We start from the raw sequence: 18,534 nt of genomic DNA, 5'->3' as shown, positions 1-18,534 counted from the left end.
AGTATAAAGCATCTCAACAAAGGGTTTTACTGTAGATCTTTTTCATCCATGCTTTTGATTGCCAAATGTAAAAGTCTGATGGTGACGCTGAATAAATGTGTCTTTTTTTAAAAATGTGCTGTGTAAAATTAGTCTACTCTGAAGCCATCTTGGTAAACTTTCCCAACAGTGTGAAGTTAGAATTCCTTCAGGGCAGTGCCAAGTTCTATTTGGAATTTACTTATGGTTGCTTGGGTAGAGAAGCCATTGTTGTCAAAAACTTTGGTATTGCTAAACTGCCAGTTACTGTTGTAACTTAGTGAGCTTCATCATTGAAAGGGTCATCCAAGCAAGGTCACATTTGGTTATAAAATGGTTGTTGGCACACCCTATGCAATATCAAAATTGAATAATGGTATCAGATAAAATAACAGATGGGAATGAAGTTTGTGTATCATCCATGTGCACCCAATAAATGATTTAATTCTCTTAAAAAACATGAGATGGTTGCTTAGACTCCAATCTGCAATGAGGCTCTGTGTGAGTTCTACACATAAAGTCTTCCTACCCTTCTTTCCATCACAGAAACTCATTCCCTGTCTGGCACTTCCTCAAAGAATAACTCCATGAGAAAAGGTGAATGTGGGAAAACTCTGCTAATTAAGATCAAAGTCCATCATTGACCAGATATCGCTTTCTGGGGCTCAGAGCAGAATGGAAGGACCTCCCTTCATTAGCAGAACTCCTTCTCTGACCTTGTGTGGGGAATTCAAAACCCAATGCATGCCTTTACCTGAGGAGTGCTGTGTAGCCTTAGTTAGATTACAAGATCATCGCCCTCTCTCCTGGTAAGAACATGTTTAGCTAGTATCTGAGATTTCTGAAATGCTTCCCCATGCTAATGAGGCATTTGTGTCCCCTAGGCCATCAGCCAGTGAACTTTGCCCATCCTGGATGTTCCTACCCTCTGTCCCCAAATTACATAAGCCTCGAATCATTCCAAGTAAAGTTGATCTTACTCCTTGCAGCAGGTCCTGGTATTGTCATTTACTTTATGGACTCACAGCGCTTCCATTCCCCCATTCATTCTCTTTGCTTCAATTATCCTCATGAACTAATATTAGGTGACATCTCCAGGGGTAGGGGAGAGTCACAGGTGTATATGTGTAATGATCATTGGGGAGGAGTAGGACTTTGGGACAGAGGAGTAAGGAAGGGACACAGTAGACAGAAGAAAAAGAAACCAGCATGCTCTCAAACATCAAGACACTTTCTGGAAAGTGATTAATGAATAAGTTGGGGTGGCAGTTTTTGAAGAGGAACCCAGATAGCCTGTCAGTTGTTGGGGGGAAACTGCGACTACAGAAATTTGCCAAGACAGTATGTTTATGAGAAGGCTGTGCTCTTTTCTAGTCTAATCAAGTCTTGACATTTGAATTTCGATCTAATTTTGGGAAAATAACTTTTCAGATTCTCATCATATAGTGCTTGTTCAATATGAATAGAAATAATCACTCTGCTCAGTGATTAGCATGCCCAATAATAACTATAGACTCTTCTAGATTTTTACTTTAACTTTCAGCTAAATGTCAAATACCTGCATTTAACTCCCTTTTTCATAAGAAGTATTAACACATTTGGTGTTAACAAGATTTGGCGAAGGGGAGGGAAGAGTAGGACAGTGATGGGAACAGAGAGAGGACGTCAGATTTACCTAGGAGAGAGTTCTCAGTGGTGATTTTCAAACACTGAAGGGGAATGTTATTAATACCGACTTCATATTAAATAAGCAAGTGTATGTATTTTTCCTAGAAAATTTTAGCAACTTGCTTAAGAATGGCTGGTACCTTCCCATCAGGAGAGCCTGTAGTACCTGTGTGTCCTTACCTTGTTTGGATCTCTCTCTCTCTCTCTCTCTCTCTCTCTCTCTCTCTCTCTCTCTCTCTCTCTCTCGATATAGATATAGATATAGATATAGATATAGATCTCGAAATGCTATAAAGAAGTTTATTTCTTAGGGAGTGCACTGAACAATATTTCTCTTACAGTGTAATACAGGGGTGGACATATGTTAAAGAAATGTGTATTTTTGCTAATCTTGAAATGGATTCAATAATTCAGTTAGATATTATAGATCAGTATTTCAGTTTGCAGTAGATTGTGAGTGTGTGCACTGAGTAAAAGTTCCATGATTCATGATTTGGGTATTAACCATGTCAGAGAAGCTCTTACTGGTCAGCAGAATCTAATGATGTGCTAGGTGTAACACAAACATTAACTAGTCGTTAACATTGGTAAGGCCAAGTGTACCATTAGGAAGGAAGTCTTTGTTTTTATAGCAGACTACATTTAAACAAGTTAGATCATTAAAAAAAAAGAATGGCTGTTCATTGCAAAAGAGAGTCAGCCCTGATAATGTGACTTCATAGCCTCTGACATCCATCTGTCTGCCTGCAGAGACTATGTAGTAGCCTGGAAAAACAGAGTCGGGAGCCACGTGTATGAGTCTATTTACCTAGCAGAGTTTCAGCTTCTCCCATTCTTAAGTAAGTCTGCCACGCTCACCTCAGAGTGAAAGTTATTTGAGTGTGCAAAGCCGGGCACCAGAATCAGCGTCTAGAGTCAAGGACACGAGCCTGAGCATCCTTCATTCCTTTTTATTCCCTTTCGTGATTCAACCAGAATCAGCATCTAAACTCCCAAGTCCTCCCCTCCCTGGGAGAAGGTACCTGTCTTGCTCTTTACAAGTCAAATAGAGTCACTTAAAGAGAACCACACAGATCGGTTTGGTATTATTTTACCAGAATAGCCATCCCTGAGTATTCAATACAATAGGTTCTAGATGTTTGGTTGATGTCCTTGGGAGGCCTGCACTTCTTTTGATGGGAAATGGAGGAACAGTGGATCTGGGAAAAGGGGAGGTGGTGGGGATACTGGGGGGGGAGGTAGGAGAAATAGTAGTCAATAGCTAATGTATGAAAGTAGAATATAGAGAGAATCCATAATCCATTAGAAACAATTACTCTGAGAAAGGATCATTAAGCTTTATCATTACATGTATTAAGAAAGGAAGAAGAGTATCACAACCAGAATTCTCCGTAGTCCTTTTCTGTTTATTCCAGACCTGTCTTTTGGGAAATGTATGGCTAGTTGTGTGAGTCAGATGGTACGCCACACAAATCACATTAGAAAATCATTCTCCTGAACATAACCCAAGTCCCCAGGCCTGGCTGTAAGGGGCTCCTGGGAAGGCTTGCTTCTTTGCACCTCTGCATCTTCAGACCTGAACTTAAAATCCAGATTTTTATTTTCTGTTTTGATCTACATCCATTGAATACTTTAATCACCAGTGATAAGATGTGTCAATGGAGCCTTAAGATAAGACTGATGGCTGTATTTATTTACCATTAAAGTTCTTCAGTCATCAATACCTTTACAACACAGTTTTTTTTTTTTACTGAAGAGCTCTTATTATAATATCTAAGAGTCTATTAATGAGTTACTGACCAGAAGTGAGTTACAGAAATTCTACATAATTAGAGAGGCAAATCTAATGAAGGGGCAGGAAGCAATGGGAGTGAGACTCCCTTTGCCTTTCGCAATAACTTGGTGAGTTCACCATGAGCTTCTATATGTTCTGTGATTTTATTACTTTGCTTTCTGTTGCCACAATAAATGTCTATGCCTAGGTATCTTCAATGAAAAGAGATTTATTTAGTGCACAAATTTGGAGTCAGAAGCCAATCATAGGGCAGCTCCATCTGTTTGAAGTCGGCAAAGGCTTCTTAGAAGGTATCATCACAACGCAGGGGCACATGATGAGAGAAGAAGGCAAGGAAGCCAAAGTCATTGTTGTTCTGCTTCATATAGCTCGCATTTGGAAAGGAACTAAGCACAGTTCCAGAAGAACTATATGAATCCTTCCCGAGGGCAGCACCCCAATTACCCAATCTTGTTGCACTGGATTCCATTTCTTAAAGTTTACATTACTTCAAACACACCACACAGAGGGCCAAGCTTACAACACACAAAACTGAGAGCAACACACTCAACCTGTATCCATGGTGTAGGCAGTTCTGAGTAGAATCGTTTAGTACAATGATGCAGTGGATAATACAGACAAATGGTTGGCTTTCTTGAGTATGTACTTCTGGTGCAATCATAGCTCTAATGTAGAACTTGGTAGCTGAAGTGTTCCCCAAGGATGGCCATAAAACCATGGAGACCCAGCATGCATGACTGTACTGGGAGACAGCTTTCTAGTGGTTCAGCACTCATTTACTGGAAGTTAGATGGAGCACTCATGAAACTGAGATCCATTAATAACCTCTGGGGATTTTCACCATGGTGCACAATTTATATAGGGTTCAATGTTTAAAAATATTGACACAACATTGGCTTATAGGACATATTTATTTAAGAATAAAGGTTACATGTATTTTTTCCCCTGACTTTCCTCCTGATTTAATTCTTTGATTTTTTTATTACTGATTCTATTTGAAACTTCTGATTAGTATTTCAGGATGCACCTATATACTTTCTTGATGTAGTACTAGCCAAAGTCCACAACCTTGACTATAGCTCTGTAGTACCTAAAGTACGACTGTCCCAAATCTCTCAAGCTGTTGCCATAGTTCCCTGGGAACTAAAGTCACATTGCAGTGAGGGTTTAGGATCAGTGCTTTATTGTTCACAGGTTCTAAATTTTCTTTCTTCAGTGTTAGAACAAAGCACATGGGAACTCAATTGTTACTGCTTTGTTATTATTTATGAATATTACTGATATCTTTCATCTGGGAAAGATTTTGTCATTGCCTGTCTCTACACACATTCTCTGGAGTTGAAGGCAAAGCAGCTTATTGTCCGTAATTAGAGAAGTATCTTCTCTGGGCTGAGATTGCTCTGTGCCCTTCTCTGTTAGAATCTGGCAGCCTAGGCCAAAGAGGTCTTGCTATATAAGTCAGGCGTTGCAGGCGTGAAATGTGGCTTGACCTTTTGAGAAGGTAAAAGATGCAGATCTTTCCCTCACCTAGAGAATGCTACCCTTTCCTCCACGCAAACAAATGCATATACAAAGCACTACACATACAGCCCAGTCGACTCTGGACTAACCATATCATTGGGTCCTTAAGAGGGGTCTGAAAAGTCATCTTTGGCCCACTGTGTACTGTGGTATCTGTGCCAGGCTGCACCAAATGAAAATAAAGACCAAACGACATTTTAGAAAGAAAGATGAAATGTATTTCCCTATCTTTTTACTCCCTCCCCAAACCTCTTACCTGCTTAAGAATTTCCGCAGCTGTTTCGTGCGAACAATCAAATATCACATAGAACTCTTTGCTTTTCTTCATCTCCTTGAGCAGAGGTTTGGCGTCTTTATTCCCAGGGGGAAGCTGGCGGATTTTGATTTTAATGTTGTATCTGGAGGGAGCTTTGATGAGCTCTTGCAGACGAATTAGACCTGGAAAATGACATGCAATCATGCACAGGATGGATCCGCGTTGTTTGTTGCCATTTACAGTCAAAGGCAGATCATTCCCACCATGTATCAGGCAGCCACCAACCTAAAGGTTACACTATTGACTTCCTATTTGTCATTGTTCCTGCTCTGGGAGATTGCAGTGGTATTTTCCATTTGTGGATGTGTGTGACTTGGAAGCACAATGTTTCCAAGTGCATTTGAATTTTTTTTTTTTAGCATGAAGTTGTCCTCTCTACCTTCTGGCCAATACTACAAGTCTTAAGCATATAAAGTCTGTGACTAAGAAACTTCAATAAACAAAAGCCTGCTTGAAGTTTCTAGAGGTGCTCAGTGAGACAGCACCTCTTACCATTTCTAGAAACGTATTTTAACAAGTTGTATTCCTGTGACTATGGGTGTGGCTGTGCACACATACACACATACAATGTGGACCAGTGCCAGCAATGGTCAGAAGAAGGCGTCAGATCCCCTGGGTCTGGAGTTTCTGGCAGTTGTGTGCTGACTGATGTCAAGGCTGACAACTGAACTCTGTCCTCTGCCAGAGCAGGAAACACTCTTCTCTTAAGTGCCAATCCATCGCTCTGTTCCCAACACCTGCTATCTTTAAAAAGCTCAGTGAATACAAGGGGTTTCTTGGGGTTGCTAACTTGTGTGCACTTATTATCAAATATTTATTTGTATCGTATTGTTTATCAGCTAATTAGTTGGCTTGCTTTGTTTAATATTTTGGTGCTGGCCCAAGAAACTATTTATGAAAGGCTCATTATATCTCTTGCTAGTATGTTTGAAAACTTGTTGGTTTGTTCTTTATTTGATTAAAATGTATTATAGATTTTTGGTGTGTGTGATAGTAAAAGCAGAAATGTGATGTAAAATGTAACTGCTGGTACTTGTAACAAAGTGCACACAGTGGCCTAAATTGATGCAATCTTCGCTTTACCACAGGTTGGGATGAGCTGCACTTTTCTCTAATAGAACTTCATCACTGGGAAAGGTGGACAACCACAGAAAGGCCTCCATCTCAGAACCCTGATATTAACGGCTGTTTGCTAGATGGCGTGATGTTGCCTCTCTCTCCCAAGGTCTCCTCTCTCGCTGGAAAATTGACTTTTAAAAAAGTATGCAGTTGGGTGCCTTCAGGATTTGTTAACCAGAAGTAATCAAGAGAGAATATTAAACTTTATGAGTGTTCAGATGGAAATTGTATGGAAATTGTGCTATGCATGATACAGGATGCCACATGGATTCTAGACGTGAGACATTTGCGCCGTTCCCTGTTATTTTTTTTTTTTATTACCTCCCTGCTCAGTACTTCCATTTATTTCAGCTTACATTGGAAAGGCTTCCTGCATCAGAAACGAGGTTTGATTCTGAAGTGTGGCCAGTTTATCATGACACTGTTTTCAGAGTTAAATTGAGGTGAGTAGAGGGAGATTGTTGTAGAGCCCTGTTAGGAGTGAGCATGCTCTCCAAGCACCCCTTCCTTTTCATAGAAATGAAAATTAGAGCAGTGGTCTTCCTAGACCCTCACTGTCTTCAATTCTGTCAAGAACCAAAATGGAAACACTCCTATTTTCTTATAACATATTAGATGTCTTTTCCTGAACCATGGCCAAGTGCCAAGAATTAGGTGGGGGTGGGGGAGAGGAACGGAGGAGTCACATGTTTGTTTCTTTAGTTAAACCTCATAACAGCGCTATGAAGCAAGTTATCATGTTTATTATTTCAGACACAGACACCAAGGCCCAGAGCAATTAAATAACTTATCCGGGCCTATAAGGATAGCTAGCAGGGACCATAGATTAAAACTATTTGTGAGTCTAATGCTCCATCTCTCCGTGTCTCTGCCCTGACTTATAAATACAGATTAACAGTACTGAGGGAACACAGAAGCTTAAAACAGTTTGATGAGCAGGAAAAGCAGAGCCAGGGGCTGATTTTCCTCTCTCCCTTTCTTCCTGTTTCATGCTCTGCTGCCACAATGGTTTTTTCTTTCTTCCTTTTTGTCCTTTTGAAAACATGAGCGTAGCTACCTAGGAGAGCTCAGTGTGGCCTTTAAATAAAGTACATTTCACATGCTTCAAGGAACTCCTCCTTTGTTCTTTGCTGAATGGAATGCCAGCCCTGAAGTACATCTTCCTTGCAGGACCCTGTTGGCAGTTAAAGTTGATAGGCACCACTTCATTCGTTCACATTCAAGATAAAATGATTCTGGGCTGTTCATTAGATCCCAAGCCTATGCTAAACTCTGCAAGACAAACACATTCCGTTTCAAGGCCTTTAAAGCTCTAAGGAGGTTTTCATACTGGGAAGTATCAGTAGGAAAATGGAATATTAGTTGTCACCTGATTTCAAAAGAGCTGCCTGTGCCTACGCCAAGCCAGAATAACTTGCTAGAGGTGACAATTCTGTAGCAGGCTCAGGCCTTAAAGCCAAGTCGGCTTTCTCATTCTCAAGAGGGCTCGATTCCTGAAGTCAGAGACCTCTTTTCCTGAAGTCAGAGACCCTGCTGGACTTTTGTATTTCATAACAACCAACAGGGTGGATGGCCCAACCAACTGACCTACTGTGTCAGCATGCAGAGTGTTAGGAAACAGAGGAAGGAAGTATCAGGCCAGCTGAAAATCATCTTACCTTGTCTTGGCATGCAGTAAACATCTATTTTCTCAATAGGTTTGGAAAAGAAAGATTTTCATGCCAAGAGAGGAGGAAGAGCAGCAGGTTAGCACAGACAGTCAGTTTCTAATTGGGATATTTTTCTTTTTGTGAAAAGCTTGTCACTAAGCTTGTAAATGAGAAACTCCTCCCCAGGTCTGTAGGCGTGCTGGCTTTGGGGGAAGGAGTCATACACAGAGGTTAAAGATTACAGATGTGAGAAGGGCAGTGACTTTGCACCCATCTTCCCAGAGCGATAGCTGGCCAAGTCTTTCTGCTTTGATGAGCAAATGACGCAGATTTTTCTCAGTTCACAGTAGAGAAAATTTACTGAAAGTTTTCCTTCATATTTGCATTTTGCAACCATCCATCAATCATTTAGCATCTCACTGTAATGACTAGTTAAAAAAAATTTGTTAGATAGGTAACGACTTTAGGGAAAGGAAATTGATTTAAGAGCAGCTTTCAAACCTCCTTATTCAGATGTCTGCCCTGATCAAGTGACCTAACCCAGCCAAGATTCTGTGCTGATGGCACATGCAGCATTGGGATTTGATGGTTTTCTAGCCAGTGAGGTAGAGGCATTTTTGATGGAAACATAGATCAGGGGTGAACCAGGCAGATGCAAGGGAGTGGCAGATAAAACTCTAATCTCATCTTGATTCTCCATAAAGGTCAATGTCACGGATGAGAAAGGAAGGTTTAGGATCAAAGGAGACCAAAGAGATGTCACAACAAAATACAACGAATGCTGCTGGGGCAATTAGGGGAAGAGAGTTATCTATGCATGTGCTTGCTTGACAGTATTGTATCACGGCTAAGTGTCCCACGTCTGATGGATTGTAGTGTGGCCATAATGTAGGAAGTCTACTTCTGAAGCAGGCACAATAATGCACTAGAGAGCGAAATGTCAGGATATCTACAAGGTTCTTTCCAGTGTTTCTATAGACACAATAGGTTTTATCTTACACTCTTTCATCTGGCTGGAGATTGAACCCGAAGCTTTGATCTCTATACCTTGAAACTGGGAGATAAATTGTACTGTGCTGTAGAGCCTTGGATGACCCAGAGCTTCGGATCTTTCTGTCTCAGCTTCTCAGGTGAAGCTTATTGGAGGGCACCACTCTGTCCCACTTGGTGCTATTTCTAGGTTGAAAGAATGGGAGAAGACTAAAATGAATTTGGTCAGTTAGAAATGGCTGCTGCGTCTGGATGAGAATGTGGGAGAGAACCTCTTGAGATGTTCCTTTGTGTCCGAAGACAGAACTCGTGGCTATGAGGTAATACCGGAGTGCCTCCTCCTGTCCCCACCCCAGGCATTAGAAATCTACAACTGTGAAAGTGCTTTAGAGAAAAAGCAGTTGGTTTCACATGAATGTGAGCTAGGCTGTGTATGCAGATAACAACATTAAAAAAAATGTCTACATGGCCAGTTCTAAACACATAGTATCTTCTCTGTGTGCTTAAATATGACGCAGAAAAAAAATGCTGATCTGCATATATTAAGGAGCTGTGGCATAAGGTAGAGCGTATGGGGAGGAAAGTAAGTGGCTTCTCTTTGCAGTGATGTGTAAAAACGCTCTGTGTCCTAAAAGAATAACAGATCTCTCACTCTATTTACATTGCCCCTCTTATACTGGAGGCCACGAGCCTCATAAATAGCTCACTAAACCTAGAATACACTTTGGAAGTGTACAGGTGTGGAAATTTTCTCACAGACAGGAAAGTGAGGCTCAGGGAGGTTAATTGCCTAGATCAACCCTGAGAATGTCACAGATGCCGGGAATTGGAAGAGACTTTAAAGGTCAGAGCCCTAGTCTACCTGATGCAGGGGTCCCCTCACACTGTCGCTGGAAACCTCTCACTTGGAGAGATTCTCTCATTCAGTCCAATCTACTCCTGGGTAGCTTTCACTCTGTTTAATGAGTCTCAGTTCAAAAGGAAAGTAACTCCGTTTGCTTGAGTCTTATCCAATTCCCTGTTCATTAAACCGTACAGGTTGGGTTTGACGCTGTGCAAAGGAGTGTAATAAACCACTGAGACCCGAGGATCAGATCTTACATTTTAAATATTAATTTTGTCCTCATTTGAGGATGAAACATGCAAAATGGCATTTCACAAATGTGTGTGTACATTAATATACTCACGTCTAATGGGATTCTTAAGGGCATTGGGAATTTTCCAGAGGGAAGGAGAAGTCAGAGCTAAGAAATGGCAAAGAGAGATAGGAAGTACCTTGGGAAGTGTAGCATGTCTTAGTGCAAATCTTCAGACTGTAATTTTTCAAAATTACAACAACAGCAACAAATAGGTAAGTTGGAGGCATCTCTAAAGAAAATGTGTGTCTCTTGATCACAAAGAAACTCACGGGGGAACTTAACCCGAATAGTTTTAGATTCACTATATTGCAGTAAACGCCAGTGATATATGCTGATTCAGCATATTCTGTATGGTAGCTAAAAGCAATGCCACTGGCATGCAATACCTAAAGATCGGTTTCCTGAGCAAAATTCTAAAATTTTGTGGAGTTCTGGACAGGTTGCTGGAGTCGGGTATATGAAAGTTTTAAGTCAAGGGAAAAAAAGAAGTGTAAATTTTTGCCTTGGTAGGTCATGGTAGGGAGGACCTACTCTCTTTCCCTCTAATCCTTCAGTGGGAATCACGGGCAGGCATACAGTAAGGGTGATTGCAGCAGTGTTGTTCTAACAACACAATGGGCTACATTATGCACAGCAAAAGAACGAGTCACTGTTCATTTCATGATGCTGACTGTGCAGAATCCCCTTCGTTTCTACTGATATCCTACCTGGAAATGTGAAGGAATTTACTGGACATTAAAAGTACTTAAGTATCCTTTGAATACAGTCCTAAAAGCAGTATTTCACTTGCTCACAGGATGGTTGAGACATTACATGATTTAGCTAGGATTTCCAAAGGTATGTGACATGTTGGCATTCAAGAATTTAGTCACTTTTCTTTTTGTGCTTGTATTTCTCCATAGTTTATTTGAGGATTTATTCTTTTCAGTCTCTGACTTCTCTTTGTATGTTAATCTCATTTCAAATTCAGCCTTGTTGAATGTATATGTATACACTGGGATTTGATTCAGGCACTAAGAATAATGAAACTATGAAGTTTTCAGGGAGAAGAAAGGGACTGGAAATATTACACTAACTGAAATAACCCAAACCCAGACATCAATGTTGTACATCCTGTCTCATATGCAAATCCAACTTTCTGGTCTTTACATGGGTGTATTCATGTGGAGTGAGTGTGGTCAATGCTCCATAAACTAGAAAGAAGCCTGGGAGAAGCAGAGAGGAGCCTTTCAAGGACAGTGGGGAATATATATGTATCCTGAGGTTGGGTGAACGGCTCAGCTGGAAGTAGTACTTGCTCTGCAAGTCTTACCACCCAAACCCCAATCTCTAGAAACACACGCACGCACACACACACACACACACACACACACACACACACACACACACACACACACAGAGAGAGAGAGAGAGAAATTGAGAGAGAGAGAGACAGACAGACAGACACACAGAGAGAGACATAGACAGAGAGAGAAAGAGAGAGAGAGACAGACAGACAGAGAGATAGACAGAGAAAGAGAGATAGAGACAGAGAGAGACAGAGAGACGGAGAGACAGAGAGACAGAGACACAGAGACACAGAGACAAAGAGACACAGAGACAGAGTCAGAGACACAGAGAGAGTCAGAAGAGATACAGACAGATAGTAAATAAAAATAATTTAAAATATAAAGATTTGCCTGTGACATGAAAGGGGAAAGAATACCAGGATTTAAAGGCATAAAGCCAACAGAGGACCATGGAGCTGGGATTCAGCAGAGGATGGTCAACAAAAAGAAAGCATGCGTGGGAATGACATAAAGCCTGTTACTTTGTATATTGATAGGTTCGCTCATTGTTCTGTTGACCAACTCTTATAAAAGAAAGCATTTAATTGGGAGTTTCTTACAGTTTGAGTGAGTCAATCTATTATCTGTTATCATCATGGTGGGCATCATGGTGTCAAATGTGGCCTGGAAAAGTAGCTGAGAGCTACATTCTGATCTGGAGGCAGTAGGCAGAGAGAGAGGGAGAGGAGGGGGAGGGAGAGGGGAAGAGGGAGAGGAAGAAGGAGAGGGAGAAGAAGAGGGAAAGGGAGGGATGAGTCTTCTGGGGGTCTGAAATCTTAAAGCCCACTCACGGTGCCATTCCTCCTCCAACAGGAATTCAACAGGAATACACCTCCTCTGACAAAGTCAAATATACTAATTATCTCCCAACATTTCATCAACTGAGGACTAAGCCTTCAAGTAAATGGGTCTATGGGGGCCACTCTCATTCAAACTGCCACAGTGATTTAACATAACTTGCTGTAAAACTTTAAGACCATGTGTGATGAAATGACTAGTGACTACTGCAGGCTGGTGGGCATCACATGTGACTGTGGCGGACTCTGAAAATGATGAAATCATAACCTAACAAACAAAGGAATAAAGAGCAACCTCTCAGGAGTCCTGTGCCATGAGTCCAGGGCCGGGTTGCCTGTCAGAGACTTATTGCCTTAAGGATTCAGTGCTTCGCATTCACATTTGCATATAAATCCCAGACTACTTTCCTTAAATACAGACCCTCCTGTTCATAACTCTGCTCGATGTCTATGTGGGTCTAAAATTCAAATTTCGTACATCTATGACCAAGTACTTAATATCCATGATGGTCAGTTTCCAATGTCGATGCGCCACAACCTAAAACCACCCGAAGGAGAATCTCAGTTAAGGAATCATCTAGAAGAGGATGGCCTGTGGCATGTCTTTAGGGGATTGTCTTGATGGTTACTGGAAATGGGAAAACCTAGCCTGAGTATGGAAGTGTCATCACATGGGCTGGGTCCCGATTTGCATAAGAGTGAAGGACACAGGGAACACACATGCATTCATTGCTCCCTCCCTCCTCTCTCTCACTCCCTCCCCTCTCTCTCCTTCCCTTCCTTTCTCTCTCTCCCTCTCTCTCCCTTCCTCTCTTTCTCTCTCCTTCCTTCTCCTTCCCTTCTTCCCCCCTCTCCTTCCCTCCCTATCTCCCTCCTCTCTTCTCTTTAGTAGGAATGGGAACAGCTGTTTGACTTCCTGCCTTGGCCTCCCACAAATAATGAAGTGGTATGGACTGTAACCTGGAACTGGAAGCTAAATAAATCTTTCCCCTTTTCCTTCACTAAGTTGCTTTTGGTCAGGAAATTCAGTCACAGCATCAGACAGGAAAGTAGGGCAATATCCATCTGTCTTCCTACAGGTTAGCTGCACACAACCTTTATAGCTCAGACGATAGCAACTCTGTCCTTTGGTTCATGTCAAAGCTGAAGAGACTTTTACTCACCTCCCCATCTTCCAACCTCTACAGCCTCAAGATATTATTATCATTGTAGAATTTTTTTTAACCCACAGATATGAGAAGTTATAGCATGCCTTACCTTTACCATGGCATTAATAGTTCCCAAGACAGATCATAGATTTCCTGTCTTAAAAATTTAAAAATAAGCTTACCATACGGCACTCGTCTCATGTCAAAGGAATGCAATATGTTTTCCCTGACATATGACTCGACTGAAATGCCAGCCAAACTTTGCTACTTCAGGAGAGCTACGGGAGTTCACCCAGTTCCTGTTGTGTTAGTCCATTGAGGCAAATGTCTGCAATCTGAAGTGTCTTGAGTTTCTCAGAGTTTTATACTTCAAAGTCAGTGTCATGCTGGCACAAAAATACTGATGTGCACGTAAAACAGCATAAGAAAGCTGTCAAAGCAGGAGAAACTGACAAGTTGGGGAATATCCACGATGCTGCTTACAGGGCTTTCTCAAAGACTTCTCACTCTTTGATCCGTCACTCAAACACACCCCACACTACACTGTAAAGGGAGCCAGCGAAGGGGGCATCCAGGAGAAACATGCAAATGGGCACTGCATCTAGACTAAGATTGTTGGTTTGTTCAGCCTCTAATGTGCTCCCGGTGCTTGATGCCCTCTCACTCCAATGCTAGCACCTCCATTTCCTGGCTTGGTTTCTGTAGGAGCAATCTGGCTCCTACATTTGTCCTGACCACTGTCACCTAAAAGAATGCTTTATCAATACAACAACCTCCATTAATATGTTGTTGATTTGATTCTCTTCAGTATATTCTCCAATGACTTTTCATTTCACACAGAGCACTAATTCTTCTAGGGGTCTCTAGTACCCAACCATGGGATCCATTAATCCCTTTCCCCTGACCTTGTCTATCACCAAGCTACTTTAACTCAGTTCCGATCACACCGACCTCTTCCCGAGCTCTATAATATATAAGATGAGCTTTCCCTAACATTAGCAGCCAGCTTAGCAGTAACCTTCTGGTACCATATAACTCACCTCCTCACCAGCCTCAACATTTCACTCCAACTTCCCTATTGCAAGGTAATGTGGTTCCAAACACTGAAAATTGCACTCCAGCTTCCAGATTTTTCTCTACTACGCTGCTTTTTTCTCCTCCATATTGTTTATCATGTTTGAAAAAAAGACACATCACTTTGTTGAGGGTGAATGAATAGGTTGTTTTTTAGGCTCCCATAGAAAATAAATATGTGAAGTCAGTGTTTTCTATTTATTTTGGTTCACTGGTGAATTACGAGTGCGTAGAACAATCTACAAAACATAATAAATACTCACTGTATATCCAGACAAAATAGAACAACATTATTAAATATAAAAAATAATGTCATAGGATGGGAACAAGAGGGTGTGGTCAACATAAGTTTGAGTTCTGTAAGAAGTAGTCTACTTAGCATTAGAAACTAAATCTCGTCTTATACAGGACAGTAAAGAATCCATGGTAAGGCCCTTCTATGACAAGAACCCTACTGTCTGAGACCAAGGAAGAAGGTCTTGAAACAGCAAGAAATGCTCTTCGAAGAATTCTATAGGTTGGTTAGAAACTTGTGCTGTGAATCATTTTAAAGCTGCTCCCCTTTTTCCTTTATAGGGGTTTAGTCAAAGTTTCATTGCATGGCCTTGCTATGCAGATATGTAGATCCCAAAGTCAACCCCCTTCTTCTGAAGTCTCATCCTCTTTTTTGTCAGACACTTAAACCTCTCCTATCCCATACTTGAACATTCTTATTGACCACATGTATATAATTAAGTAAGGGTCAGGACAACTGGGCAGGAGAAAGAAGATCTAAGCACAAAGCAAGCCAGAGACTAGGGAAAAGCTTGTATGAAAGTACCGATCTATTGTTGCTGCATATGCTTGGGGTAGGAACTAAATACTGTGCTTAATGAAGTCTAAAATAATGACTCAAGGAGCTTTATTCATATATTAAAATTCTTTAAGATTTGGAAGGTTATTTATATCTTATTTGGATGTAGGTAGATTGTGTGTGTGTGTGTGTGTGGTCTGCGTGTGTTCTATCTGCTTAATATGTGCATGTGTGTGTATGCAGGTGTACAGGCATGATAAGTAGAGGAAAATGTCATGTGTCCTGCTTCATCACTTTGGACCTTACTCTCTCGAGAGGTATCTCTAAATGAAGCTCCAGTGAGCTGTGTGGCCAGAACACCCAAATTGTGCTCCTGTCTCCAGTCCCTCATGTACTATGCTGGGATTAGAAGCACCATGTTGCCATGTTTGGCCTTTTATGGGTGCTTGGACCTGAGGTTCTCAGCCTTGCATTTGAGTGGGGATTTTTCCCCACTCAAATATCTCTCTAATTTCTATGTTTGGAAGATTCTTAATGATGGTTTAATCAGTGAGATGCCATTAGAGGGTTATTTTACCACCAGGTCTTTTCACCAACTGTTCCTGGTAGAATATTCTATCCAGGTATCTATCTGCAGGGCTTGATTATTTTCCTTTGCTTGGAATTTTACTTAAATATTTACTATAAAGTACTACCCAGATACCTTACATAGATTTACAAATCTCCTCCCTGTCCAGTCTCTCAAACATCATTAGCTGTTTTCTCTTTTTTTTTCTTAACACTTACTACTTTTTATATATGAAATATTTACTTTTGTGCTTTGTTTAGATAAGCAGGCTGGAGGATTCAAAAGGTCAGAGATATTTTTGCTTGTGGTTTGGAACATTTTTTGCTCCTAGTAAATGATGATAGCAAGGGTGTCTATCATTGAGTAAACAGAGTATTTTATCATTTTGTCTCCCTGCCTACTTTGTGTATTTGTGTGTGTGTGTGTGTGTGTGTGTGTGTGTGTATGTGTGTGTGTGTGAGAGAGAGAGAGAGAGAGAGAGAGAGACAGAGACAGAGACAGAAAGACAGAGACAGAGAGACAGAGAGATAGATAGAAAAAGACAGAGAGGGAGAGGAAGAGAGATATTTATATTTTCTTACTTGTATTCATTTTAGACATTATGCAAAAAGAACAGTTGCCTTTTAAAGACAAAACCAAACAACTTGTAGCAAACACTGGGAAAGGCAGTCAGCTAAAGCACAGTCAAAGGAAGCATACCAAAGAGTTTGAATGCTCTGTTGTCTTGCTTGGTTTCCCCAGTATCTCAGGAACATTACCGGATCTGTCTGCATATGAGTATTAATCCCATTTACTGAAGGGAAGTTTAAATGGAATTGAGAGGAGGAACTGGTCAACTCTAACATGGGTGTCTTGAGTCAGTCACAGACTAAAGCCCAGGCACGAGTGTGGTTTTCTCAATGAAATGTGGCTTTAGCACTTGCTTGTTTGAAGCTGTGTTTGCCTAACCAAGTGTAATGGAACACGGAAATCCCACCCTCTCTGGACTCCAAGTTCATGTTTCTTTGTAAAAAAAAATCATTCTTACAATGTCATCGTTTTAAAGGAAGCAGCAACAGTTTTAGTCATTAGTGTCTATTAACAGTGTTGGAGCTCAGACCCATGACATGACACAGTGTAACACCATTTAGCCCCAAGTTCCTTGAATGGGAAGAGGTTGGAAGGTTTCAGGAGCAAGGATTTTCTACATTTCTACCACCATCTTGTCCTCCAACTCTCTCTCTCTCTCTCTCTCTCTCTCTCTCTCTCTCTCTCTCTCCTCCCTCCCTCCCCCCCTCCCTCTCTCTCCTCTCCTCTCCTCTCCTCTCCTCTCCTCTCTCTCCTCTCCTCTCCCCTTCCCTCTTCCCTCCCCCAAAGTCAGTGTACATTTTCATCAAGGCAACCCTGAGACACTCATTCTTTCCTTTGACCCTTGAAGAGTCAGTCCAGAAAGTTCTCTCACTTATGCTAAGACAAAGGAACACAACACAGGGGTCGCAAGAAGACCTGGGTGGAAGACCAGGCTGTGCCCTGATCCATGTTCCTCCATGTCATACAGAATAGTAATTTTCAGTCTGTGCTATGCCCTGAGTGATTCCATTATTGTAATACAGCAGATTGCAACCACAGTGAGTGTAAATGTTGGTGTGGAATGCCTCTGTGCCTTGCTTGTATGAATAAACCACCAACAATCCAGCATGAACCAGGAGACAGACTGATGTTAAGGTGTTTCCTCAGAGGCAACATCACCATTTATGACTTTACCAAATTAATATTAAATCAGGAACACATAGATGCATTGGTCTTTTAAAATCATCTATAAAAATGGTCAGGACAGGGCCCTTAGCACACTTACCAACAAGTGGAATACAGAGGCCCTCCTTCAAGCTCATATAGAAGAAGAGACATTTAATCCTTCAGTGCAGTGATACCCACCACCCCCTCGTAAGACCACATGATGCATATGTAGCAGTATTAACAGGTGGTGAGCCCTCAATTATCTGCCCAGGGCTTCGGTTTACTGCAAGTCTTTGCTTAAAAAACAGCTCCTCAGAGTCTCCATTTCCCTGGACCCAGCCCTAAATTTTAGAACATCTCCACGCATGTTTAAGGCTGTGTGGCTTAGTTCTGTAACATCTAATCCCAGTAATGGTCCTCTTGGCATCTCTATCAGCAAGGCCTCTTCAAGCCCTGCAGGCTTTAAAGCCTCTCCACGACAATCACTAGTATTTAGGTGAAGGGGAATGTAATCTAAGAGATAATATTAGAGATTGAGATTGCAACAGAAGACTGTGGTTATCAATGGCCACTACCAAGTAAAATTAGTGGTGTTCGATATACTAAAGGCACTCTAATGGACATAGGCTCAGAATTTACTGTAAAAATGCAAGCATGATTACTTCTGACAGTTCATTCACTTCAGAAAGTTGGTTCTGTAGCTGGCCCTTCTGATTTCTATCACTATTACATCATCCATTTTGGTCACATTTCTGCACAGGTGTCCATTCTTCATTCATATTAAGTATAAAAATAGACAGAGCTTCAAGGATGGGAACATAGCTTAGTGGTAGAATAGTTGCCTGCTGTGTTCAGTGCCCCTGTAACACACATATATGCATGCATGCAAACATAC

General features: G+C 41.3%; 1 protein-coding gene across 6 annotated transcripts in view; it reads right to left on the bottom strand.

Moving 5' to 3' along the window:
• Positions 1-18,534, bottom strand: part of Grik1 (glutamate ionotropic receptor kainate type subunit 1) — a 383,311-nt gene that overhangs the window by 121,942 nt on the left and 242,835 nt on the right. For all 6 annotated transcript variants that reach the window (XM_032900471.1, XM_032900473.1, XM_032900472.1 and 3 more), the window contains exon 4: positions 5,259-5,440. In XM_032900471.1, the coding sequence (XP_032756362.1) occupies positions 5,259-5,440 (182 nt within the window). The remainder of the gene's footprint in view (positions 1-5,258; positions 5,441-18,534) is intronic.

The sequence above is a fragment of the Rattus rattus genome, chromosome 4 (genome assembly GCF_011064425.1).
Source record: "Rattus rattus isolate New Zealand chromosome 4, Rrattus_CSIRO_v1, whole genome shotgun sequence".
NCBI classification, from domain to species: domain Eukaryota; kingdom Metazoa; phylum Chordata; class Mammalia; order Rodentia; family Muridae; genus Rattus; species Rattus rattus.
This window is presented reverse-complemented; position numbering and strand designations above follow the sequence as displayed.